At 37.1% G+C, this 27,870-nt stretch overlaps 1 protein-coding gene and 1 pseudogene across 4 annotated transcripts in view; both read right to left on the bottom strand.

Annotated features, from left to right (window-relative positions):
* KIAA0586 (KIAA0586 ortholog) overlaps window positions 1-27,870 on the bottom strand; it is a 138,618-nt gene that overhangs the window by 77,579 nt on the left and 33,169 nt on the right. For 2 of the 4 annotated variants that reach the window (XM_030931406.1, XM_030931408.1), the window contains exons 10-21: window positions 27,422-27,554; window positions 26,264-26,484; window positions 25,764-25,836; window positions 24,244-24,471; window positions 23,157-23,331; window positions 18,269-18,463; window positions 16,365-16,552; window positions 13,250-13,360; window positions 11,698-11,778; window positions 9,164-9,354; window positions 6,682-6,800; window positions 1,496-1,695 (exon numbers count right to left, since the gene is read on the bottom strand). In XM_030931406.1, the coding sequence (XP_030787266.1) occupies window positions 1,496-1,695; window positions 6,682-6,800; window positions 9,164-9,354; window positions 11,698-11,778; window positions 13,250-13,360; window positions 16,365-16,552; window positions 18,269-18,463; window positions 23,157-23,331; window positions 24,244-24,471; window positions 25,764-25,836; window positions 26,264-26,484; window positions 27,422-27,554 (1,915 nt within the window). The remainder of the gene's footprint in view (window positions 1-1,495; window positions 1,696-6,681; window positions 6,801-9,163; window positions 9,355-11,697; window positions 11,779-13,249; window positions 13,361-16,364; window positions 16,553-18,268; window positions 18,464-23,156; window positions 23,332-24,243; window positions 24,472-25,763; window positions 25,837-26,263; window positions 26,485-27,421; window positions 27,555-27,870) is intronic. The other 2 variants (XM_030931409.1, XM_030931407.1) reach the window with 2 other exon arrangements.
* On the bottom strand, window positions 20,142-20,372 carry LOC104657823 (annotated as a pseudogene).

The following is a 27,870-nucleotide window of genomic DNA, read 5'->3' as shown; positions in this document are numbered from 1 at the left end:
AGCCAGGATGGTCTCCATCTCCTGACCTCGTGACCCGCCCATCTCCGCCTCCCAAAGTGCTGGGATTACAGGCTTGAGCCACCACGCCTGGCCGTAACTACAGTTTTAAACAGCTGGTAATACAGAGTAAATTTTGGCTTTGTATAATTTCATATTGCTATAATAGATTATAAATTCTTTTTAACACAAGTAAGGTTGATTTAAAAAGCAATAAAACTTCCTGAAATGTATTTTCTTTTAAAGATTAAAAATATCAGTTTATATAATAACGCAAAGCAATAAATGATCCTTGGCTATATCTTGATTTAAAAAAAACTATAAAGGATATTTTTGAAACAATTAGGGAAATCTAAATATGGTCTCTATGCTCTATATTATTAACATGTCAATGTTAAATTTGGGGGGTCTGATAATGGTATTTTGGTTATGTAAGAAAGCAACTTGTTCTGTGGTGATACTGCTGATGCTTCTGAGGTAAACTGTTATGATGTCTGTAACTTTCAAATGGTTTTTAAAGGATACATAATATATAGCAGATATAAAGACAGATTTTTATAAGTGTGCCAAAATATTATCAATCAGTAAATATGAACGACCCTTGAATAAATAACTAAATAAAAACTTAGGTTTGAACTGCGAGAGGCCAATCATACAAATTTGGTTTTTTCAACCAAATGTGGATCAAAAACAGTATTCATGAGACAAGAAATGCATATATATAGAGGTCTGACTTTTCATATTCTTCGGGTTTACAGGGCCAACTATGAGACTCCAGTATGCAAGGATTGGCCAATTCTCCACGTATACCAATGGACAACTGTGTAGGTAAAGGGTGTACAGATGTTCATTGTATCATATTTTCTTTTTTCTTTTTTTTTTTTTTTTGAGACGGAGTCTCGCTCTATTGCCCCGGCTGGAGTGCGGTGGCCGCATCTCAGCTCACTGCAAGCTCCGCCTCCCGGGTTTACGCCATTCTCCTGCCTCAGCCTCCCGAGTGGCTGGGACTACAGGCACCAGCCACCTCGCCCGGCTAGTATTTTGTATTTTTTTAGTAGAGACGGGGTTTCACAGTGTTAGCCAGGATGGTCTCGATCTCCTGACCTCGTGACCCGCCCGTCTCGGCCTCCCAAAGTGCTGGGATTACAGGCTTGAGCCACCGTGCCCGGCCTGTATCATATTTTCAACTATTCTATAGATTTAAAAGTTTTTAAAATAAAATGCTGGGGGAAATGTTACTTTAATCATAGTAACAAGGAAAACAATTCTACCACAAGTTGGGCATGGTGGCTGGTGCCTGTAATCCCAGCTACTCAGGAGGCTGAGGCAGGAGCATCACTTAAGCCCAGAAGTTCAAGACCAGCCAGGGCAATATATAAAGTCCATGTCTCTAAAAATGATAATAATACTTCTACCACAAACCAGGATCTTATGGTATGCGGCTTAAAATTCATCTATTTTACTATTCTTCAATAAATGTATCAAAAATTCCCCATACCGGCAAATATGTTTCATTTGCTGAAGCATTCCCAGAAACACCTGTAGCAACAGGACATTGCTTCTTTGCTTCTCTGTCACCCAGCATGACCTCAATGGTCTCAGCAAGGGCTTCGTTCACAAAATGGTTAATCACGTCTGAGTTCACAGGAACACCAGCATCAACAAAAAGCTGGAGGGCGCCACTGCTTGTTCCTTCCACTAAAAGCAAAAAAAAAAAAATCAGAATAAGTGGGCAAGAAACATGCTTGCAATTCAAGCTTTCATTATTATTATTATTATTACTACTTTTCTTGAGACGGAGTCTCACTCTGTCACCCAGGCTGGAGTGCAGTGACATGATCTTGGCTCACTGCAACTGCCACCTCCCAGGTTCAAGCAATTCTCCTGCCTCAGGAGGCTCTGAACAGCTGGGACTACAGGCATGTACCATCACGCCTGGCTAATTTTTGTATTTTTAGTAGAGCTGGGGGTTTCGCCATGTTGGCCAGGCTGGTCTTGAACTCCTGACACCAGGTGATCTACCTGCCTTGGCCTCCCAAAGTGCTGGGATTATAGACGAGAGCCACTGTGCCTGGACCAAATTTTCATTCTTAAAAGTTTAGAGATGCCAATATATGTGTATGGAGGTGGGTGGGGGAGGGTGGAAAGAGGAATAAAAATGAAAATACAAACATATCTACTTATTATGAAAAAGACTAAGAGGACAACTTACATAACAAATATTCTCTGTAAATAAAAAAAAAAGGGGGATGAAAATTTACTCAGGTGGCCTCTTCTCTACTACTATAGAATTTAGTGATAAAAATGGGCACATTAAATGCCCTCATCTGAATATAACTCACATTTCCAAGAGTATAACAACAGGAAACTCTGTGACAGATCTCAACTAAAACAAAAGAATGCACTAAATATGAAGGCAAACCTCCCTTCCTTCTAGTTTCAGATACATCAGTTATTAACATCTACTGCAGTTGAGGTGCTTGTTATCAGATGTCCTATAGGTATATTAATTTCTGAATGGGTTGTACTTTTCACTTACATTAATGTACATCAAATTAAGTAAAACTTCCCGAATAGACTTTACTTGACTTAAAGTAGTGATATTTATAAAGCTCCATGTGGAAAATAAGTGGATACTAATCTGTACAACCTCATGTAGATGTGACCTCACCAAAGAGTACTCCTTAAGTAATACAACTATAGTAACAATATCCAGAATTCCCTAAAAAGTGGGTAGAAGTGTAGTGGTATCACTTGTTGATGGGGTAAGTAACAGCAATTTGCTCTTGAGTTACCATAGCAGAGACTATCACAATCCCAAATTTATATTCAATAATATATGTTGATACATCTCCTTTTTAGTTTCCATAATTCATTCTTTAAGCATGACCAAAAATCAGAACATCTTTTTTATAAGCCCAAAATCCCTACCCAGACACTGGCAAAACAAAAGCAAACACAAATCTTTTACAGGGAAGAAAACAGGATCTAAATGCCCAATTTGTAAATTGTCTGATTTTCACCAGGAAAACAATTTTCTCATAAATTTGTTGTTCATTTTTGTCCTTCCTTCAAAGATGAGATGACGAAAGAAAACCAGGATAGTAACAACAGAAGGAGGCATGTGAGCTATGCTAAACAGGACAAATTTAGCATAGCTCACATGCTATATAGCATAGCTCACATGCAACAATAAACTCTATGAAGCTGGGATATAGGGTATAGCTGAGTGGGGAATGAAGAACAGTAAAGCAAAGAAAATAGAACAAATAATAACTCCAAGGCTTTAGAGATTATGGGTGCTGGGAGAATTGTGATATCAAAAATGAGAAGCATTTTAGACATACTAAGGATGAGATGCCAGGGGAGCATCAAGCAGAATATTCACCAACGAGCAGAACTGCAAGTTGTCGGCCCAAATACATGGCTCAGGGTTCATCAACTGACACAGGATAACTAATGTCAGGAGGAAACTGGAAAAAACAGAAAAGAGGGCAAAGCATGGGAACTAGTGAAATAAATTTATTCAAGTAGCAGAAAATAAAATGAGAAAATGAAGGTCTTAAAGAAGTTAAAAAAAAAAAACAAACAAGAGGAAGAGTAACAGAATGAAGTTTAAGAAGCCAACACCAGGAGAAGAATTTAAGAATCAGAGATGGTCAATAGTGCCTATGCTTGAGCCATCCGCTAAAACAAAGATTTGAAAAAGGGAAGCATTTTTCACAAGCAAATGCTGTGAGAAAGGAATTTCCTGAAGGGGAGGGCAAAAGAAGGCCAACCCATAAGGACTAAAGAGGAAGTGAGTAATGAGAAATTAAAGTGGTGGATATAGACTCTGAAGTCTAGGATTCGGGCTGTTAAAGGATAGTCTATGAGGGAGAAAGAATAGCTTATCCTGAGGCTGGAAAGAAGAAAAAAAGTAGAAATAATGGTAAACAGGAATGAAAAGAAAAAAAAAAAAAAGTTAGAAAAACTTTCACTATCCAATTTCAAGTCTTACTATTAAATTACAGTAATCAATTAGTATGGTATTAGTATAACTTGCAGGTGAATGGGATAGGATACAAAGCCCAAAAACAAGATACACACATACATAACCAACTGATGCTCAACCAAGGTGTTAAGGTGGTTCAATGGAGTAAGGATAATCTTTTCAACAAATGATACTAGAACAGCTGGATATCCATAAGCCAAAAAAACACCCAAACAAAAAAGAACTTGATCCTTACTTCACACCATAGTTAACTCAAAATAAACTAAAACCTAAATGTGTAATCTAAAACCATACAACTTCCAGAAGAAAACATAGGAAACTATCTTAGTGATCTTGGGTTAGCAGAGTTTTTTTAAAAACAGCATGCAAAAATCCCTACAAACTACTAGAACAAAACCTGATAAATTAGTCTTCTTCAAAATCAATCTTTTTGTCTTCAAAATATAATGCTGAGAAAACAAAAAGGCAAAACACAAAGTAGAAGAAAATATTTACAAAACATATCCAATGAAGGACTTGTATCCAGAATAGATAAAAAACTTCATACTCAGTAATATGAAGATACAACTCAAACTTAAAAATGGTCAAAAGATTTAAAAAGATTTCACCAAAGTAAATATACAGATGGCAAATAAATACATGAAAAAGTTGTACATCATCATTAGTAATGATACTACTCAGTTATTAGTACAGTTAGGGAAATACCTCCACATATGTTCAGAAATGGCTAGAATTATAAACACTGACAACACCAAGTCACCAAGTGTTGGGGAGGATGTGGAGCAACTAAAGTCGCATACACTGCTGGGTAGAATGCAAAATAGTACACCCACTTTTGGAAATGTTTAGCAGTTTCTTAAAAAGTTAAACATTTACTTATCATATGACCAAGCAAAATTAAAAGATTTCTACACAAAGATTTGCTTACAAATATTCATAGCAGCTTTGCTCATAATAGCCAAAAACTGAAAAGACTACGAACGTCCATCAACTGGTAAATGGATTGACAAATTATGGTATATATATACATTATAGTATTACTACATGCAATAGCATGATTGTCAAAATATTGTGCTAATAAAAGAAGCCAGCCAACAACGGGCTACATATTGCATGATTACATATGTATGAAATTCTAGAAAAGGTAAAAATACAGTAATAGAAAGCAGGTCAGTGTTGTTTGAGGACAGTGCACTGAGTGAGGTTTAGGAATTGACTGCAAAATAGCATAAGGAAGCTTTTGGAGAAGACAGAAATGTTTTTCTATCTTATGATTATGTGGCTAATATATAGCTGTGTGAACTTGTCAAAACTTGTCAGACTGGGGCAGGTGCAGTGACTCACTCTTGTAATCCCAGTGCTTTGGGAGGCTGAGGCAGGAGACCACTTGAGGCCAGGAGCATGAGATTAGCCTGGGCAATATAGCAAGACCCCATCTCTACAAAATGTACTGATTGACTGGTTGAGATAGAGTCTCGCTTTATTGCCCAGGCTGGAGTGCAGTGACGTGATCTTGGCTCACTGCAACCTCCACCTCCTGGGTTCAAGCAATTCTCCTGTCTCAGCTTCTGAAGTAGCTGGAATTATAGGTGTGTGCCACCATACCCAGCTGATTTTTGTATTTTTCATAGAGACAGGGTTTCACCATATTGGCCAGGCTGATCTTGAACTCCTCACCTCAGGTGATCTGCCCTCCTTGGCCTCCCAAAGTGCTGGGATTACAGGTGTGAGCCACTGTGCCTGGCCCCAAAATTATTTTTAGCTGGGCATGGTGGTGCATACCTATGGTCCTAATTACTTGGGAGGCTGAGGCAGGAGTGTTGCTTGAGCCCAGGAGTTAGAGGTTACAGTGGGTTATAATCATGTCACTGCAGTCCAGGCTCTAGCCTAGATGACAGAAGGAGACCCTGGCTCTAATTAAAACAAACAAACAAAAAACTTGTCAAACTGTACACTTAGAAGTGGTGACTTTTATGGAAAGTAAACTTACCTCAAAAAAAACAAAAAGGACGTGGAAAGGAAGAAAAATATGAGGAAGAGGGAGAAGGAAAAAATGGGGAAGAGAATGGGGAGAAGAAGAGGGAAAGGGGGAAAGAGAAAAAGAAGAGGAAGCGAAGAAAATGGGGAAGAGAAGGGGGAGAAGAAAAGGAAAAGCGGGAAGGAGAAAAAGAAGAGGAAGGAAAGAAAAAAAATGGAGAAGAGAAAGGGGGAGAAGAAGAGGGAAGGAGGGAAGGAAAAAAAGAATGGCATAGGCTCCATAAAGAAAGGCTCATTTTAACCATTCAATGAATAATTAAACTCTTGTTGGGTTTCAGGCAAGGACTAGGCACAAAAGGAGAAACATCCTTAAATCCTAAGTAATTTATAATCTAAAGGGTGAGACAGATATGGAAACCAACTTTAATACAATCTGATAACTACTATAACAAAAATATGTACAAAGTACTAGGGGGATAACAGAGAGATTTGGGGTGGGAGGTATGAAGAGTGGTTTAATAATCTGAAAGCTGCAATATGAAATAAGAGGATGAGAGAGAACTAACCATCACCAAAGAAGTACTAGGAAGTAAGGTTAGAAGAACTTACCTTTTGTTACTGGAGAATTTACTTGACCTCTGGAATATATAAATCCACAATGAACTAAAGCTTTTGTCTTTTAATAAAAACAAAAAAGATTCCATTTCACTTACCAATGTCAGAAGTCAGTGGTTCACTTGTCTCACTGACTGAAACACTGATATTAGGTGCAATCTGTTGCTGGATTGGAAAGAGCCCAGAGATAATTCTTGACATTATTTCTTGCTCTACCCTGAGGGGATGGTGGGGTAGATAAAAGTTAAGATTCCTCAATTTGATTGAAATGTAAAAAATGTCAGACATACCACCCTTAAAAATAACCTTTACCGATGTCACAAACATGTTGGCGTGAAAGTAGTCATTCTGAAAGTTAAATCTGAAAGAAAAAAAATAAAATGGGCTGGGCATCATGGTGCACACCTGTAATCTCAGCACTTTGGGAGGCCACGTTGGGCAGATTGCTTGAGCTCAGGAGTTCAAGACCATCCTGAGAAACAGGGCAAAACACTGTCTCTACAAAAAATACAAAAATTAGCTGGGCATGGTGGTATGTGCCTGTAAGTCCCAGCTGCTCAGGAGGCTGAGGTAGGAGGATGGCTTGAGGCCAGGAGGTCGAGGCTGCAGTGAGCCATGATCACACCACTGCACTAAGTCTAGGCAATAGAGTGAGACTCTGTCTCAAAAAAAAAAAAAAAAAAGTGCCTCTGAAGAAGATAAACCACAGTAAACAGAATCTCCTTGTAGGAGATAGTTTATGAAATCAAATTAAAATCTTCCAGATTAGTCTAATGAAAAGCTTAAAAGAACTCCTAAACTCAAAATAAGACTTGGACCAATGACTCTCTGGCATATCATGTACCTAAACTGTTTGATTTCCACTCTGAGCGCACACATAAAAACCATGTAAGATCAGAGCTAGAAAAGAAGTCTAGCTGCCCTCTCTTCAAGGCAATACACATATAGGCTATATTATAGGTAGTTTTCCTCTTAAAATGTAAAGAAAAAATCTATTTCCAAGGTCATCTTCAGGAAGGGAAAGGGGAACAGGAGACTTCTAGAACATATCTTTAGTGCAACTAATAGACTTCTTAAAAATTATTGTATAAATAATAGGCGTTCATTATAGAAAATTTAGAAAATATCTAAGAGTTTAAAACATGGATAAAGCTTGCCTATAATCCTAGGTTCAGGGATAAACACAGTCAATTTGGTATATATGCTTTTTCAAACTTTTGTTTTATGCACACTTTTTTGTTTTGTTTTGCTTTGTTTTGAGACAGAGTCTCACTCTTTCACCCAGTCTGGAGTGCAGTGGCGCAGTCTCAGCTCACTGCAACCTCCACCTCCCAGGTTCAAGCAGTTCTCCTATCTCAGTCTCCCGAGTAGCTGAGACCACAGGTGTGCGCCGTCGCACCTGTCTAATTTTTGTATTTTGTTTTTTCAGTAGTGACAGGGTTTCACCATGTTGGTCAGGCTGGTCTCGAACTCCTGACCTCAGGTGACCCACTCGCCTTGGCCTCTCGAAGTGCTGGGATTACAGGCGTGAGCCACTGCACTGGCTGTATACTTACTTTTGAGTAAGATCTTGTAAACTGGGGTTACACTGTTAGTATCCTGCTTCGTTTATATGCCAGTACGTTATTAATATCTTTTTATATCACTAAATTTATTCTAAACCTAATTTTCATAATTATATTAATATTCAGCCGTTTTACTTATTCCATAACTTCCTTAAGGTTTCTTACAAGTAAAAATACAAATAATAGAGTTCATTTCATATTCATATGTAACAAGTTACAATTGTTATTGTAATATGTAACAACAGTAACATATTACAACTTGTTGTTATCAGAATGTAACAAACCTGAACAGTGCCTTCTTTGTAGTTCCAGGTATTATATGGCCTAGTATAGCAGTCCCAACCTTTTTGGCATCAGGGATTGGTTTTGTGGAAGACAATTTTTCCACAGACCAGGGCAGGGGTGGTGGGGTAGGGGATGGGGGCATGGATTTGGGATGAAATTGTTTCAGCTCAGATCATCAGGCATTATATTCTCATAGGGAGCATGCAACCCAGATCCCTCGCATGCACAGTTCACAATAGGGTTTGTGCTTCTATGAAATCTAATGCCATGGCTGATCTGACAGGAGGTGGAGCTCAGGTGGTAATGCTCACTCACCTGCTGCTCACCTCCTGCTGTGCAGCTTAGTTCCCTAGTTCCTGACAGGCCACAGACCGGTACTGGTTCGTGGCCCTGGGGTTGGGGATCCCTGGCCCAGTAGCAAACCATAATTACTTCCTTAGGATAAGTTTCCGGAAATGAATCACTGGCTTAAAGAAATGTACATTTTTTAAGGTTTCCTAATAGTCTACTTTGCCAGAGTAGACAGACTGAGTACAAATATTCAAGGACAAAAACAATATCTCCAACAATAGTTAAGCCCTCAGCATTATATCAAACACTTTCCAGTGACTAAAGCAAAGAAAGTTTAATAAACAAAAGAAGACAAGGAATACTTTCAGCCACAATTTAATACTTTCCATTTATATTTGCTACTATGGTTCTATTCATACCAAAAACATTGTAAACTTACCATTGAATTAAGCTATTTTCCAATGTTTCTTTTCTCTCAATTACTTTATCCAGAATATTGGCAGTGGGCTGAAAAGTAGAAGCAACTGGCGGAAATGGAGGACCATTATATTTTGTAGAATCAGCTTTAACACTTCTGTTAAACTCCAGAATTGGTTCAGAGTCTGGAATTTCATCACATTTTTCCTCTTCCTGGTAGTAACAAAACCAAAACGATTATATTCATGTATTTGTTCAACATTTACTGAGTATCAACTATAGGCAAGGAACTAGGTGAATTAAGAAACACTTCTAAGTTAACCAACAGCATTTCTAATTAGGTGGTATCACATTAATTATAATATACACATTAGTCATACATACCATATTGAGGAACCCTTAATTACACAATCAGTTTGTCTTTTTAGAACCCAATATTGATTTTATGCAATCATAAAATAAACTAAAAAACATAATTATTCCTGCATAAAACACTATTACTTCTCTCAAGAAATGTATGAACTTAATAATTATCATTAAAAAACTGATGCTTCCTGATATGGTTTGGATATTTGTCCCCTCCAAATCTCATGTTGAAGGGTGATCCCCAGTGTTGGAGATGGGGCCTGGTGGGCGGTGCTTAGGTCATGGGGGCCGATCTCTCATGAATTGCTTGGTGCCCTCCCTATGGTACTAAGTTAGTTTGTGAGAGAGAGCTGATTGTTTAAAGGAGACTGGCACATCCTCCCCTCTCTCTTGCTCCCTCTCTTGCTTTGTGACACATCTGGACCCTCCCAGCCTTCTACCTGAGTAAAAGCTTCCTGAGGTCCTGACCAGAAGTAGTTGCTGGCACCATGCTTCTTTTACAGCCTGCAGAGCCATGAGTCAATTAAATCTCTTCACTTTTTTTTTTTTTTAAGACATAGTTTCATTCTTGTCACCCAGGCTGGAGTCCAATGGTACGATCTCAGCTCACTGCAACCTCTGCCTCCTGGGTTCAAGCAATTCTCCTGCCTTGGCCTCCCGAGATGCTGGGATGACAGGTGCCCACCACTATGCCCGGCTAATTTTTGCATTTTTTGGTAGAGACAGGGTTTCACCATGTTGGCAAGGCTGGTCCTGAACTCCTGACCTCAGGTAATCCACCTGCCTCGGCCTCCCAAAGTGCTGGGATTACAGGCATGAGACACTGCACCTGGCCTTAAATCTCTTTTCTTTATAAATTACCCAGTAATTCCTTTACAACAATGCAAAATGGACTAATACACTACCAAAATCACTATTTGCTCTTATATAAATTACAATTTACATTTAAATATGCAATTAGGTCAGTCATCTTACAAATTATTTGCATTACCACATCATAATCAATAGAGTTATTTCTGGAATTGTTAAATTTTTTATTACAAAATATATCATATGTGTTTAAAAGTAAACAGTGTCCATGTACTGTATCTGTTACATAAATAACATGAATTGCATTTATCTGCTCCCCAACTTTAACAACTGTCAACTTACGGTCAATCTTGTCTCATCTAGCCACTTTCCCCTTCACATATCATTTTGAAGCAAATCACAGATATCACATCATTTTACCTATAAATAATTCAATCAAAAACACTTTGGGTCTCTCTAACTACTACAACTCAGTAATATTATTCCATTGAAAAATGAAGTCCACAGCTAATAAATGGCAGAGCTACTACAGGAACACCTGTCTTTGAATGCTAAATCCTCTGCTACTTCTATAACCGTTTCTTTCACTTGTATATTGCATAAACAATTACCAAGTACCTTTGCTAGGCATTAGGAATATAAAAATGAATAAGGTCCCTGCCTTCAAAATTCTCATGTGGCTACTCACATAAGAAAAGATACGTCGGTGAGCAAATAACATGAATATACTGCACACCTCTGCATATTCTAAAATTGGATTTCATTTTATGATTAACAAAACTGATCTTAGCTCTAAAAGTCAAAGAAACATGATCAAATGTCTTCTTTAAAATCTACTGACATAATAGTCAAGCAGTTTCAATGTTCTATGATCTTTTCTCCCACCCTTTTTAATTTACTTCTGCCTATTTTTCCCTCTATTTCATTATTTCTATCATTTCTATAACCCTTCCATATGGGATATTCCTTTGGATTGTAGATTCCTCACAACTTTTTTTCTCAATATTAATTAACTGGTCACTTCACCACAAATCCAAAAATCAAAATAGATAAATGTAATAGAATGAAAAAAAAGACAAATTGGAGGAAAAGAAGCCAAAGGAAGTGGAAAGAAAGAAGAAAGCAGGAAACTAGATAGACAAAATCTAGGTGGGAAACGGCAGATAATCATGAAGCTTCATGAAGGCAGATAGGTGATACAGATAAAAGACATTCTAGAATAACAACTTTATAATTTTTAAAATAAAAGTATATTTAACTCAAAAGTAAAAGAAAGTATCTCAAAGCACTGTAACATGATATTGATAGTTCAAAGATAGTCAACAACCTGGAAAAATACTGGTAGAAAAATAATTTCTCATGGTTTCTAAGCTTTGTTACCTGTATGACATCGATTATTTCATCAAAGTTAGTTCCTGGAAACTTCACCTCTTCTTCTTCTACCTTCATAATTTCTGGAGTCTAAGAAAGCATTTTCAGAAAGTGTTTGTTGTGCTTAACACTTTTAAAATTTATAAGTAATTTATCATATTTCCACCTATAGTATAAGCTTATAATTACATGGTCCTTTTTTATCATTTTAATACCCTATTCAGAATTGATTTAATTAGTAAATGAAATCCAAGCTAGTCCCCAAGCCATTAGGTCAACATTTCAATAGCTTTAAAAAATTAATCAGCTGTTTTTCTGTAAAGGACTCCATCAGCAATATCACTTAATTGGTCAGCAGGTTGATATAACTGAGACAAAGAAAAGTGTTTACATGTGTAGATATCTAAGTATAAACAAACACAAACTCACACGAAGACAGATACAGAATCAAATAATTCAGGAAAAAAAACCAAAATAGTCATTTTACAAATCTAACCTTTAGGCCTCATTATATAAAATGTAGTCATGCAATAGCCTCTTACTGAGAGCAGAATGATAAACAGTCTAAAAATTTATTACTTGCTATCACAGAAGTTTCAATAAACAGAAGCCTAAAAAAATTACTGATGAAAAAATTCAATTAAGCACAAATGTCACTTAAGGTCAGTTCCATTTCATTACTTGTGATCATGAAAGATTGCTGGTGTTCTCTCTCCTTTTAAAACTGTATCGTCGGCCAAATTTGCTTACAATAAACAAATTAAATAAATAAACTTACCTGGGGTAAGTTACAGTGCTATTTTGCTGTGTAGTAAAGCCATAACTTCATTATTCAAAAGCAAATAAATACCAGAAAGAAATGTGTATTTTTGTATCATGTCAACAGTAGGATAACAAGGTAACATTCCAAAATATAAACTCCACCTGTCACTATAAAATTTACACTTAGAAAATCTATAATTCCCATGTTAATCAAAGATTCATCACCAAAGAAACAGAAATTCTTTCTTCACATGAGAGTTTCACAACTTAAATTACCAAAAAGTTTACACTAAAGATTATCACTTTCCAAATAATTACAAATGTAAGGATCTGAAACAAACAAGTTCATAAACAACTCAAAATTTGTTTTGGGCTGGTGTGGTGGCTCACGCCTGTAATCCCAGAACTTGGGAGGCCGAGGCAGAGGGATCACTTGAAGTCAGGAGTTAAAGACCATCCTGGCCAACATGGTCAAACCCTGTCTCTACTAAAAATACAAAAATGAGCTGGGCGTGGTGGCGGGCACCTGTAATACCAGCTCTGAGGCAGAAGAATTGGTTGAACCCAGGAGGTGGAGGTTGCAGTGAGCTGAGATCTCACCACTGCACTCTAGACTGGGCGACAGAACAAGACTCTGCCTAAAAAAAAAAAAAAATTGTTTTGAATCTTTCCCTCAAAATACAGATTATTATAATAAGTTATCATTATGATAAAAGGCTTTAAATGGAGTAACATTAGCTAAAATCTACAGTCAGACACTACATTACTCAAAATAATATGATAAAATTCTGAAATATACCCTTATCCAAGCTTGCACAGGAGGAAGAGATGCTTCTTTGGGACTAGACAGAGGTGAACCAACATCAGTGCTACCATTTGAAATGCTGTCAATATCTACACTGGGTAATACCTAAAACAGAATACAACATTCAGTTTTCTGTTTATCATTTTTACTCAAATATTTTTATGAGTATGTGTATATACATGTACATGTATGTGTGTATATATACATACACATAAAAACAAAGCATGCCCTTTAAGTTTTTATTGTGAAGCCAATGGATAACAAAACTTTTAAATTATGAAAGGATATTTTATAAAATATGAAAAAAAGGAAAACACAAAATTCTATCTGGGCCGGGCGCGGTGGCTCAAGCCTGTAATCCCAGCACTTTGGGAGGCCGAGGCGGGCGGATCACGAGGTCAGGAGATCGAGACCGTCCTGGCTAACACGGTGAAACCGTGTCTCTACTAAAAATACAAAAAACTAGCCGGGTGAGGTGGCGGGCGCCTGTAGTCCCAGCTACTCAGGAGGCTGAGGCAGGAGAATGGGGTAAACCCGGGAGGCGGAGCTTGCAGTGAGCCGAGATCGCGCCACTGCACTCTAGCCTGGGTGACAGAGCAAGACTCCGTCTCAAAAAAAAAAAAAAAAAAAAAAAATTCTATCTGAAGATAACTTCATTTTCACTATTCCCTTTGTCTTTTACCATCTACTTATATATAACTAAAATTTAAAATAGTTTTCATTCTTGATTTTTCATTGTGATTACAACGAAGAACCATAAACACTTATCATGCTTTTGTATAGACTTCATAATTATATTTTTAAATGACTATATAACATTTCAACAAACATATCTTAATTATTTATGTTTCAATTAGAAAAATTTAGGAAATTTCCAATTTTTCCACTATTATATATATATCACTACAAAAAAAACTTACACACACACAAGCACAAAATTTTCTTCCTAAACTCTAAACTCTAAATTAATTCACTATGCTAGATAACCAGATATTGGATTAACTTTCTGGGCCACAGGACACAAATACTTAAGATTCTTGGAAGTACTGGTGAAATGTAATCCTAACAACCTCTACTTACATCATCAAAAACATAATTAATTCTAAGTTTTACCCAACCCTCACCAAAATTAGATAATATGATTGTTTCAGCAATAATAGTTTTTAAATGGATGCATATTACTGTTATTTTAATTTGCATTATCTTGGTTACTGGCAAAATTTATTTAGTTTGCTTGCTGATAAACTGTACTTCCTCTTTTGTAGAGTCTTATGTCCTTTGAACATTTCTAGACTTGGATCTGTGTTTTCTTATTAATTTATGGAGATCTTTATATTTAAAAATTAATGCTTTACTAGCATCTTCCTTTCATATGTTCTTACTGTGTGTTGTTTGCCTTTTAATTTAGGATTTTTTCCCCCTGATCTAGATCCTTTAATTTCCTCCATGAACTGACTGTGTTAGTGATGCTCACTCATTCAATACACATTGACTGGGTTTGCACTTGGCTCAGGTTGCTGTCCAGGCTAAAGTGTCCCCAGGTTTCCCAAAGCCTCCATAGCTGCTGCACCGCTGAGTTAGTGAGCCTACACTGTCAGAAGGATGCCCAAAGACTGCTGTAAGTGAGGAACACATTTAGGTTCATGTTGGGAGTTCCCTGCCCTGCAAAAATGATTGGGAGTTGAAAGGTTCTGCTCCAGGCCAGGGCTTTATTGTGCGTTTGCTCCTCTCAAGCACAGGGCCAGGAATCTTCCTGAGACCCACTGGCTGCCTCAGCCCTAACAACTTGGCTGTGAAAACACACTGTCAATTTTAGCTGCAGGGCAGAAGTCACTCCATGAGAATGAAGTGTTTGTGGAGCTACATGGGCGATTTCTAAGTCCCTGGGAATCTCTCAGGCTGGTGGGTTGAGGCTGTTCTGTATAAATTTGTGCAGAAGAAATGGATGGTTCATTTGTTCAGGGAGGAGTGTCCAGTCAAAAATCAGTACTAAGAGGCTGTTGACTGTTCATGTGGTGGCATCTGACAGCTCCAGGATTATCTTCTCCTCAGTGGTCAGGATCCAAGAATGAGGCAAGTCTTCTCTCTTCCCAGAGGGCATACTAAGTTGCCCAAGAAAACTCATTTGTCCTGGCTCAATCACAAGAGGAACCCAGGAGCAGTCTAAGGACTGGGGTGTTCTAATTATTTGGAAGTAAGCAAGGATGGTAAGATGAACACAGGGGTTGGAGTAAATCAGCCAAAAAGTTTACCATAGTTCATGAACACTTTCCTACAGTTGCCTCCTGACTGGTCAATAGAAAGTCACATGTAAACACTCCTGTTCACTTTTGTCCAGACCTGGTGAAGACCTCAGCTTCTACAGCTGGATCCCAGGCTGAAGGGTAGATGTTTGAACGTGAAATGTCAAAGGGTTTCTTCCCACATGAGGCTGTTTAAGTCTTGTATTCATTCAAATCTTCTAACATATGCTAGTGTAAAGTTTGAAGTATTAATTATATAAGTCACATATATTAACTCTTTAAAATTAATTATAATACACGGTTAAATTATTCCCCTTGGAATATCATCAAGCCACTTGTATATAAGTCATTGGCCTAGAAGAGCAGCTTAAATCATGGAAAACAGGATAGAAACATCACATTAATATTACAGTTTAAAAAGTAACAGAGCTGGCTGGGCACAGTGGCTCATGTCTGTTAATCCCAGCACTTTGGGAGGCCCAGGCAGGTGGGTCACCTGAGGTCAGGAGTTTGAGACAAGCCTGGCCAACCTGTGAAACCACATCTCTACAGAAAAACAAAAAAACAAAAAAATTAGCCGGGCGTGGTGGCAGGTGCCTGTAATCCCAGCTACTCGGGAGGCTGAGGCAGGAGAATCACTTGAACCCAGGAGGCAGAGGTTGCAGTGAGCTGAGACTGCACCATTGCCCTCCAGCCTGGGTGACAAGAGCGAAACTCTGTCTACAAAATAAAAATAAATTTTAAAATAAAAGGAGCCATGATAAAAAGCAATATTTTCATGAAGCAATATAATGGATTTCTGTACTAACGTTAAGTAAACAAATTTTTTCTTCCTTAAAATTTTCTACTCATGCACCCTAGCATACCTGTACAGTAAGCTGAGGAGGATCCTTTTTTTCTGACTTCATTTCTACAACAGCTATGTTAGGTTTCTTTACTCCAGTTTCTACTTTTCGAGATGACGGAGGAATAGAAGTAGTCACAGTTACAGGGTGTGGCTTGCTGACAATCACTCCAGCAGGTGGCATGGTATCACTATTACTTTGGGTTTGTCCTAAGAGGTTTAGGGGAAAAAATAAGTCAACTAGTTCAGAAAAAAAGGGAAAAGTCTAATACACCAGCTGGATCTTAATGGCTATATTCTCATATTTAAAAAAGCCCTATCTGACAATCACCTCTCCCTCCATCATCAGCATTGTCGACATACTCACCATACCCAGTGACTTTTATTAGGCATTTATACGTACTAAACACTTCACTATCTAATTTAATCCTCAAAATAAAGGCTAATAGAAAGCTACTAATATTATCCACATTTAAAATGTCAACAACTTTCACTTCCAAAGTCCCATTTGTTTTGTACATATCAAAGTAAAGAGGGGTAGTACAGTGTACTTGTTGAAAACACAGACTATAAAGCCAGACTGTCTCTGCCTGGGTTTGAATCCTGGCACCACTCTAGCTGTGTGGCCTTTGACAAAGTATGTAACCCTTTTGTGCTTCAGTTTCCTTAGGTATACAATCTGTATATTACCATGTGCTTTCTAGGGTGGATTAAATGAAAGAATATATGTAAAATGCTCAGAACTGTACCTGGCACACAGTAAGGACTTTAAAAGTGTTAGCTATTTTATTACTAGAAGATATGTTTAAACAGAGAGCTATTATGTTGACATGCCATTAACCCATAATATCAAAAATAAAAAATTCTCTTACGTTAAAAAATATTCATACTTACTGTTAATCAAAACAAAAGAACAGCAATAACACTAAAGGGGAAAAAAAGCTAATTAGACTTGAAGAGCTGGTGTGAGGACAAAAATGATCTGTTCAATTTTTAACATGATGACTCCGAGAGAAGGCAAGTAAGTAAATAAAGAACTATTGGCTTAGATTACACACCCACACAGCTTTCACTTATGATAGCCTAGTTCAAAAGTACCCAAAAAAGTACCTTAATACTTCCCCAAAGACATAAGGATATTAACAAGACAATCAAACTTCTTGAATTATTATGAATGTCCATGACATATTTAACCTTTTTTTTAAGAGACAGGGTCTTGCTCTGTTGTCCAGGCTGGAGTATGGTGGCATAATCATCACTCACTGCAGCCTCAAACTCCTGGGCTGAAGGGATTCTCCTGCTTCAGCCTCCAGAGTAGCTAGGAGTACAGGCGTGAGCCACCAAGCCCAGCTTTTTTTTTTTTTTTTTTTTTTGAGACAAGGTACTTGCTATGTTGCCCGGGCTGGTCTCAAACTCCAGGTCTCAAGCAGTCCTCCCATCTCGGCTTCCCGAAATACTGTGATTAAAGGCATGAGCCACTGTGCCCAGCCAAAACATTGTTTAAAATTTCATTTCATCTACAATAATATACTATAACACACCAAAAGAATTTTTCCTGTTGGTGAAACTATAGCAGGAACCCATCATTTCAGAGATTGGTATTACACAGCATAAAACATATTCTGAGGCCCTCCCAAAAAAACAAATAACATTTACAGGAAAAGGTAGATGACTATCATATTAGTACCATTTTGTAAGTTCTGCTACTGCTGATAAGAATTTAAAATTCACTGGCTGGGCATGGTGGCTCGGGCCTGTAATCCCAGCACTTTCAGAGGTTGAGGTGGGCAGATTGCTTGAGTCCAGGAGTTCCAGACCAGCCTGAGCCACATAGCGAAACCCCGTCTCTAATAAATAAACAAACAAACAAACAAATAAATAAATAAATAAAATAAAATTCATCCCACATATTTTGTTGATTCTTACCTAAAAGAATTGCCATAGGAATCAGATGACCTTCCAGTGTACCTGAAAAAGTAGGCATTTCTCTACTTGGGCTGAACAAATACTGCTGATCGCCATGAGGTAACATAGGAATGGAATGTTTCATTTTAGAATCTATCTTCATAGGTTTTGTTGCATAGGAGTCAGTCTGTGTTCTTATTGACTTTACCTTAGTGCCTAAAATAATCACCAATGGCAGATATTTTAAAAATATTGTTAGAATATCTACTATCCAGACATCTAGAAATAAAACAGCTCTTCACAGAAAAATCTTAATTCTATATATAAGGTTACAAGGCCCCAAAACAGAAGTAGTATATAGACTAGAGGTGGCAAACTTCTTAAATGGCCAGATAGTAAATATCTGTCTGGCAAGCCATGTGATCTCAGCTGTAATGATTCAGTTCTGCTGTTGTATCATGAAAGAAGCCATGGACAATATACACATGAATGAACACAGTTAGAGGCCAATGAAACTTTATAAAAACAGGCAGCTCACGTGTAGGCCACAGTTGCCAGCACCTGAATAGATATACAACTGGTACAGCTACTATGACAAAATAGATACAACAACTAGAAAAAATTTTTAAACATTCTGAAGAATATTCCAACGACGTTTGAATTCTTTAAATTTTTTTCCATAGGTACGAAAAAGTTAACGATCGTTTTTGGAATTGATGATTTTCATTTTCTCATTACACCTTTACACACAACATAATTCTGAATAACCAGCTTTTATCCTTTTAAAATATGTACAGATAAGCGGATTCTATACTTACTTAAACCTTACTAATATCATTATACAGTAGTCTCTCCTTATCTGTGGTTTCTCTTTCCCTGTCTCAGTTACCCAGGGTCAACCCTGCTGGAAAATATTAAATGGAAAATTCGAGAAATAAACAATTCATAAGTTTTTAAAAATTATTTATTTATTTTTTAGATGGAGTCTCACTCCACCCAGGCTGGAGTGCAGTGGTGCGATCTCAGCTCAATGCAACCTCTGCCTCCCAGGCTCAAGTGATCCTGCCACCCTAGCCTCCCAAGTAGCTGAGACCACAGATGCGCGCCACCATGCCTGGCTAAGTCATAAGTTTTACAGTGTACGCTGTTCTGAGTAGCATGATAAAATCTCATGCCATCCTGCTCCATCCTGCCCAGGACATGAATCATCCCTTTGTCCAGGGTCTCTACACTGTAGACACTACCTGCCCATTAATAACTTAGTTGCCATCTCAGTTGTCAGATTAAAAGAACATAGTACATGTTAGAGCTTGGTACTATACACAGTTTTAGGCATCCATTGAGGGTACTGGAACATATCCCCCATGAAAAAGGGGGACTACTATACATTTTTTTTCTGTTCCTATGATGTATACATACACATATAGCCATTATATCCTAAATCTTAAAAAAAATAAAAATTTGATTTTATTTCTCTTTGGAGAAGTGGATAAATGTCTATGGAACACACACACACACACACAAAATAAAGAATAAAGTAAAAGGGCAAAGGAAAAGAGGCTAAAATATTTTCTAAATAATTTCCTAACATTACATTTTTACTTTTAACATGTGGGTGCTTTATTTTTTTTTTAAAAAAATGCAGGAACTGCCAAAGTTTTAGTGTTTAATAATTAATAGCACAACTGACCAAGGTCCAAGATGTAAAGATACCATGTTCAAGAAAGTGGTAGGTAAACTGCTCTATAAACTGACTATGTAGTATGTGATAAGAATATATGCTTTATAATATAAAACCTGTCTACACACAGTAGTTAGCTGAAAAAAGTCATTCAATCTTCTCTTGGCTCAGAAAAATGATATTCCAGATTCCATTATAAATTACTAGCAACTCTCAACTCTTGTGTGTGGCAGGTATCTTGTTTTCACCTTCCAGTTCTTCCACCCCAGCCTGTGTCATGAGGTCTGTGATGTTCTTCTCCAGATCATCAATGTGACTACTCATATCATCAATTCTCCCAATGATCTGGTCAGACATAGCCTGAAATTTATCTTGCATCTGCTGCAGGGGTGTCTACGCCACCGAGGTGAGTTCCTGCAAGGTCTTGGGGTCAGTCTTCGCCATCTCCCCAGTGCCCAGGTTGGTGGTGATGTCTCAGACTGTCATCTACGCTTCCACTTTACATGTGGGTGTTTTTATGTATCTAATTTTCTTTTTAGAGACAGGGTCTTGCTCAGTTGCCCAGGCTGGAGTGCAGTGACACTATCATAGCTCACTGCAAACTTGAACTCCTAAGCTCAAGTGCTGAAGCGATCCTCCCACCTCAGCCTCCCAAGTAGCTGGGACTACAGGCATGCCCAGCTAATTTTTTTAATTTATTGTAGAGATAGGATCTAGCTCTGTTGCTGAGGCTGGTCTTGAACACCGGGTCTCAAGCAATCTTCCTGCCTCAGCCTCCCAAAGTGCTGGGAATACAGGCATGAGCCACTGTGCCCAACCTACACACCCAGATGTAGTTTTAAATATAGTTTCCTTTTGTTTATGATCCCAGGAAGAAAAATTGTCATACCATGTCTATATTCTTTCATCTTGTTCTCTGATACTCATTTATTCTATTGAATGAATATTTTTCTTGAATGTTTATTTAAAATATTTGTTCAGCATCTAATATGTGTTAAACATTGTTTCAGGCACAAGGAATACAGAGGTGACTAAACCAACTGTACTCATAGAGCTTATAGTATAGTAGTGACAAATAAATAAAATAAATAATAAATCAAACAAATAAAAATATAACACAGGAAGTGCAAAGTGCTATGAAGAACAATATGGCAGGGTGAGGAGATAAAGAGGAACAGAAGATAATTCTTAGAATAGAATGGTCAGGGTAGAGCTCTCCAAGGAGCTATCATCTAAGAGCAGAGACGGAAGAATTGAGAGCGAGAACCATGCAAGTGCCTGAACGAAGAGCTCTCCAGACGGAGGAAATAGCAGGTACTGAGGCCCTAGGATGAGCATAAGTCCCTAGGTTCTGATATGGCTTGGCTCTGTGTCCCTACCCAAATCTCATCTCAAATTGATCCTCATGTGTCATGGGAGAGACCTAGTGGGAGACGACTGGATCATGGGGGCAGTTTCCCCTAATTTGTTCTTGTGATAGTGAGTGAGTTATCATGAGATCTGATAGTTTAAAAGGGCATGGCTTCCTTTGCTCCTTCCCCCCTGCTGCCATGTAAGATGTGCCTTGCTTCCCTTTGCCATTACTGTAAGTTTCCTGAGGCCTCCCCAGAGATGTGGAACTGTGAGTCAATTCCACCTTCTTGTCTTTATAAATTACCCAGTCTCAGGTAATTCTTTATAGCAGTGTGAAAATGAACTAATACAGGCACTCAATCACTTCTGATCATTAAAAGGGTTACCGAATAAAGTTATTTTTGGATTTGAAAGCATTTTAAAATCTCAAATTATTTTTTGCAAAGACTTTCAAAACCCCACATATAAATTAATAGCAAAGCTACACTAGGCCAGGCACGGTGGCTCACTCCTGTAATCCCAGCACTCTGGGAGGCTGAGGCGGGTGGATCACCTGAGGTCAGGAGTTCAAGACCAGCCTGGCCAACATGGCGAAATCCTGTCTCTAATAAAAATACAAAAAAAAATTTGCTGGGCGTCATGGCACATGCCTGTAACCCCAGCTACTCGGGAGGCTGAGGCAAGAGAATCATCTGAACCTGGGAGGTGGAAGTTGCAGTGAGCCAAGATCGTGCCACTGCACTCCAGCCCGGATGACAGAGCAAGACTCTATCAAAAAAAAAAACAAACAAACAAAAAAGCAAAGCTACACTAAAGAGAAAACTTTAGGGTAAATATCATCCATTAGGATAAATATCACCCATAAGCTATATGCTTTCTATTTTAAATTAGTAAAATTTCTATATAACCTGACACTCTATATGATCGCATAACCTTTAGAAAGGAAAGGGAACTAAAGTAACCACCAGAGCTCCAACTTCTAGAAAGGATAAGAGAGGAAAATGGGTTTGTATCTACTAGTTATCACATATTGTCAGCTTTACCTTACTGATTGCTAAGTAGAAGCTGAGAAACTATAATACATAACCAAAGTCAACAGACTTAGTATATAACCAAGAGTTGTATTTAAATATACAGTACCAGTGAAACAATAGATGTGACTCAAAACACACAGTGATAAATGAAGATGTTTTCAGTTGTACACAAAAGCAAAACAGTTTTCACCTTTCTACCTAAGTTTCTTTGAAAACAAACAAAACTGCAAAAATGCTCATCAACACTTTTACAGTATATGGCTGATCTTTCTGTTCATAATGGACCAAGGTCTTTGGGGAAATGTCTCCTTTCCTAGATTATAATTTAGATGCTCAAGATTCATATCTTGATCACCCAGCCCGGGCAATGTGGCAAAACCCTGTCTCTACAAAAAATACAAAAAAATTAGCCAGGCGTGGTAGTGTGCGTCTGTCATCCCAGCTACTTGGGAGGCTGAGGAGGGAGGATCACTCGAGTTCAGTAGGTTGAGGCTGCAGTGAACCATGATTGTGTCACGGCACTCCAGCCTGGGGGACAGAGTGAGACCCTGTCTTTAAAAAAGAAAATCATTTTCTCCGAAATAAAAATTTTATGATGCTTTATCTGAAGATGTCACTTAATTCTACATTTCTTCCCAATTATACTTATGTTGTGTCTGATTTTTAAATGTTGGTGTATTTCTTCCCACCTCTCCAAAGAGGAACTATTTTTCCATCCCCAAGCATTATATAATTTGAACGGCAAGTATAAGCTATAAATATAAAAAACGAAAAGAAACTTTATATATTAAACTGATACTATTAAGAAATGAGATTAAACATAAAAAATGAGATTCCTTACCTTTAACTCGTTCTATTACTTTTGGTCTCTGTGGTTTGGACTTAGGAGATGGAGAATTAAATCTGAGATATGGTCCTTTTTTAAGAGTGCTTCGATGGCCCTGATAAACTGGCTTTCCATAGACTTGTAACATATAATCTTCATCTTGTATTACTGTGGTTGCTTTCAAAAGCCCCTATGTGTACAAAGTTATTCAACTCACCATGAAAATAGTCATCAAACACTTATCTCATTTTTCTAAAGCCTCCTTTTGCTAGCTTAAGTATTATAATAAGAATGATTAGGTCAAATATAATCTCTATTTTAAACAGCCCTTAAATTCTAGATACAGGTTTCAAGCATTAGTTTGAAAAGCTTTAAATACAAAAATCATCCACCTAAGAAACATGAAAATTTTTACATTACTAAGTATATTTTCAGCACCAACAAGAAATATTTAAATACATTTTACATAGTTACTCCAGTACAATAAAAATACAGTAACCTTAACCTTTAAATAATTTTATATATTTCTGAATCCACCTTCAACCATAATCTAAATGTCACAGAAATGTAGCATTTATTGAGCATCTACTAAGTACCAAGCACTGAATTAGATGCTTTACTGATCTGCTCAACAATCCATGCTTGGCACTTAGAAACTTATAGCTTAGGGCAGTCAAAAAAATGTCCTCCGTACCATCTAATACCATGCCTTGCATATACTAGGCACTAAACATGCATTTGCTAAACTGAAAAATAAACTATACACACACACACACACACAAATGAAACACAATTTTGGGTACCATAAACTAGAGAATCTAGTTTTTGGACTAGATGACCTCTAGATATACCTTTATACTTGCTATAACTACAAAATGATGATGTCAGGGTGTGAGATCTCAGAAGAAAGGAACTATCTGTTTTGTTTAGTGCTTTTCACATTATAAATCCAAAACCCTAAATATCAATAGTGTAAAGATACTTACATTTGTATAGTCCTTCATGTTTTTAAAACACCTTTAACATTCGCTTCATTATCTCTTAAAGGAAATGATCGATTATAACACAACAATTATGTTAAAAGAATAGATTAGGATCTTACTTCCTTTCTCTCTTTCTGTAAACTTGAAGCAGGCATGCCCCTCATAGGTAGATTTCTAAAATGCTCTTCTATTTGCTTTTGAGAATGTTTTCTTGGAATTACAGATTTGTTTACAGTTTTATCTTGTGTGTTGGTTCTAATATCTTTAGCCATATTCTGACCTTTCTTGGTTCTCTGATTCTTCTGATCAAATCTTTTTTGTTCATAATCTGTTCTTGACAGTTCATCCTTAACATAACCAAAGTTAAAATTACTTAAAATACATACAAATAGTAAAGCTTTCACATCAGAAACTATTAGAATTTATTTTTTGCTGTTATATAAATACAGTTTAGCAGTTTTAAATGTATTAAAAATAAAGGATATTGGCTTTATTGGATATATAAAAATAAAAATTCTCTGGAAAAATAAACAAAACCCTAAAAATATTAGTATCTTTCGGAGGAGGGAATGGAAATAATAGGAGGGTTGCAGGGGTAGGAGGACAACTTTGCATGACAAACCTTTTTACACTTTTTGATGATTGAACCATATGAATTTTGCTAACAGTTTAAAAAATTAAAAATACGTTTCAAAAAAGGCAAATAATTTTGTAACAAAACTCTGAGATAAATATAAATTAAAATTATGTGAAAGTTTAAACAAATACATTTTACATGGGATTCATGGCAAAAGAGTAAGATACACTGCCAGTTAGCTGTGGAGCGCAAACTAGACTCCAAATCTTCTGACTCTTAGTTCAACTTTTTTGTGTGCACCACATAGTACCTAAAATAAATTTTTCGTAAGTTCATTAGAAACAGATATTTTTAAATGACAAAGTTTTAAAATATATTTCTGTGTTTATTGCTGTGGAAACAGTACTGATACTTCACCTTGCTACCATTGTAAGTAGCATATAAGCACATCTACAGTCAAAAAAACACACTTTGCACCCCAGGACAAAATAACAGCTTAGTCTGTCTAGTTCTGCTCACTCAAATATAAAAAAATTTTAAATTTCCTTTACATTATGGACCCTCTAAGAAAGATAACTCCCAGACTTTTTCAATGCAGATGTTTGAAGATGTACTATGCCCATTGTGGATGTGAGAAAGAGGCTGTTTTTCCATCTGGTACTGACTTCCGTAAACTTAGTAAATGCAGTTTTTTTTTTCTCTTTGCATTACTCTGGTATTTTTACTTTGCCAGGCCAATGCTTCTAAATCTGTTGTTTTCAAATATCTTTGAAAGTATAATTCTTTTTCCAAACACTTTTGCTAAATTTTCTTTCAGATTATTCACGTTTTAGTTTTTGTCCAACAAGTTGCCAAATAAGAGCCAGAATATAATTGGAGATAATGTACTTGTTAAACAAAGCTAAACTTATTACTAAGTAAATAGAAAGAGTGACAGTGAAATTAAACATAAGTAGATTTTTATATAAGAAATATTTTGAGAACAAATGTAATGCCTATAAAATGGAATCAATATTATCTTCTGAGAATTCACTTAATTTTCAGTTTTTTTCAAAGACATACCTGAATTTCCGCAGAAATAGTTTTAATCCATTCATCCACTGTCTTTCTGATCCTAATTTTCTCTGACATCTCTCTACGAAAGAGAAAAAGGAATTTTCTTAAATTAGCACTTACTGTCCTGAGCAGGACTTGGATCAGATCTAACTCTTATGTAGTTGTGAACCTGCTATCCTAATATCCTTCATCTGAAAAGGAAAAACCAATGGTATTAGTTTTCATCAAACATTTGAAGGATAAATGTTTGAAAAGCACATGTGGACCCAAGAAGATATGTACCAAAGAAAGAAAAAATCAAAAGAAAAGTTTCCACCAGAAAAAAGTAGTACCACCATATATATCCAAATTCCAACTTTATAATAAGTTCCACATCTTCAAAGGCAATAAAGAACTTTTTAAAAATATTAAAACATATTCAGGAAAATAAAGTGCTTAGAAAAAAATTGTGAAGAAAGCAGAACTGGCAGACTCATAAATAGCCTTGGCTGCCAACATCCTCTTACCTGTTGCTAGATAAAGCATTGATAAGCGAATACATGGCAGCTCCATCTTTTGCACGAATAATAGCTTCCAGGTTTTCTTCAAGTACTTTTTTATTGTTTTGTACTCCTCTCAAAATCTTCTTAGCATCTTTCAACACAGATTGTGTTGTATTGGTTGTGTGAAGCTTAACAGAATTCTGTGGAAGATCTGGAAGCTTCAACATACTCAGAGATTCTTTTGGCTTAAAAGAAAAAAAGACCAGAAAGTTACTAAACTCACATTGATTCCTTTAATCAAAACAACAGCTATCACTATTGTTGAGGCCATACATTATACCAATATATACTAAGGACTCAATTTGTCAAACTGAAGACTTACAAAAGAATACTTGGCAATCAAAGTGTTTTTCCTCCATTTAGAAATACTAATATGGGCCAGGCATGGTGGCTCATGCCTATAATCCCAACACTTTTGGAAGGCCAAGTTGGGTGGATCACTTGAGGTCAGGAGTTTGAGACCAGCCTGGCCAACATGGTGAAACCGTCTCTACTAAAAATACAAAAATTAGCCAGATGTGGTGGCACACGCTTGTAATCCCAGCTGCTCAAGAGGCTGAGGCAGAAGAAGTGCTTGAACCCGGGAGGTGGAGGTTGCAGTGATCCGAGATCGCACCATTGCACTCCAGTCTGGGCAACAGAGTGAGACTCCATCTCAACAACAACAACAAACTAATGTGAGTGTTAAGTAAAATAGAGGTGGGAAATCCATAGCAGTGCTAAGCAGTCCAGCGACCAATAATAATTTTTCTCTCTGCTGAAGAAAGCTAAAATAAAATAAAAGCAAGTTGGCTCTTCATGTATGGAAGGTAGGGCAGATATTGTGGATTGGATAAATGATGTCCATTCATTCACAGGTCTCTTTTCCCCTTCCTCCCTTTCCAATAGAAGCTGGGAAGCCAGAGGTGGCTATATGACTCAGTCCTGGTCAAGGAGCGATAAGCAGAAATCACTTGGCGAAGGTCTCTGGAAATACTTTATAAATGGAACAGACATGGCTGACATGTCTTTTTCAGTGCTTTTTCTTCATCCTTCCACCTAATTTCTATCTTTATAACTTTTTTATTCCTTTATAATTTTTATCTTAACTAATCATCAATTTTAAGACCATTCCCATTTTACCTGGACCATGCTATTTGTTTCTTTCTCCTTTTGGCCAGGGTCATGAAGAACATCATCAGACTTCTGCAGAGTCACTTTAGTTGTTCCTAGCTCTTCACAGGAAGGAAATCTTTGAGAAGGTAGAGTTTCAATGCTATAGAAGATTTTTTTAAAAAGTTTCCTAAATTGTTGTAAATTCAGTAAACATTTCATTACACAAATCTTTGATACAGTCTTAGCTATAGTACTAAATGGTATCCTATTAAAAAATTGAACCATGGAATTAATCAGTTACGTGATTAAACAAACGAAACAGAAAATCACAAGAGACAAAATGATCTAACCAGAAAAGTTTAGACGTAGCAGAAAAGGAACAGGAAAAGGTTATGCTTTCAAGAAGCTAACATCCAGAAGCACTTCCAGATTGGTGAAGAACTTCTGAAAATCTGCTTCTCCATAAGCACAATGAG

This window comes from Rhinopithecus roxellana, chromosome 5 (assembly GCF_007565055.1).
Source record: "Rhinopithecus roxellana isolate Shanxi Qingling chromosome 5, ASM756505v1, whole genome shotgun sequence".
Classification (NCBI taxonomy): domain Eukaryota; kingdom Metazoa; phylum Chordata; class Mammalia; order Primates; family Cercopithecidae; genus Rhinopithecus; species Rhinopithecus roxellana.
This window is presented reverse-complemented; position numbering and strand designations above follow the sequence as displayed.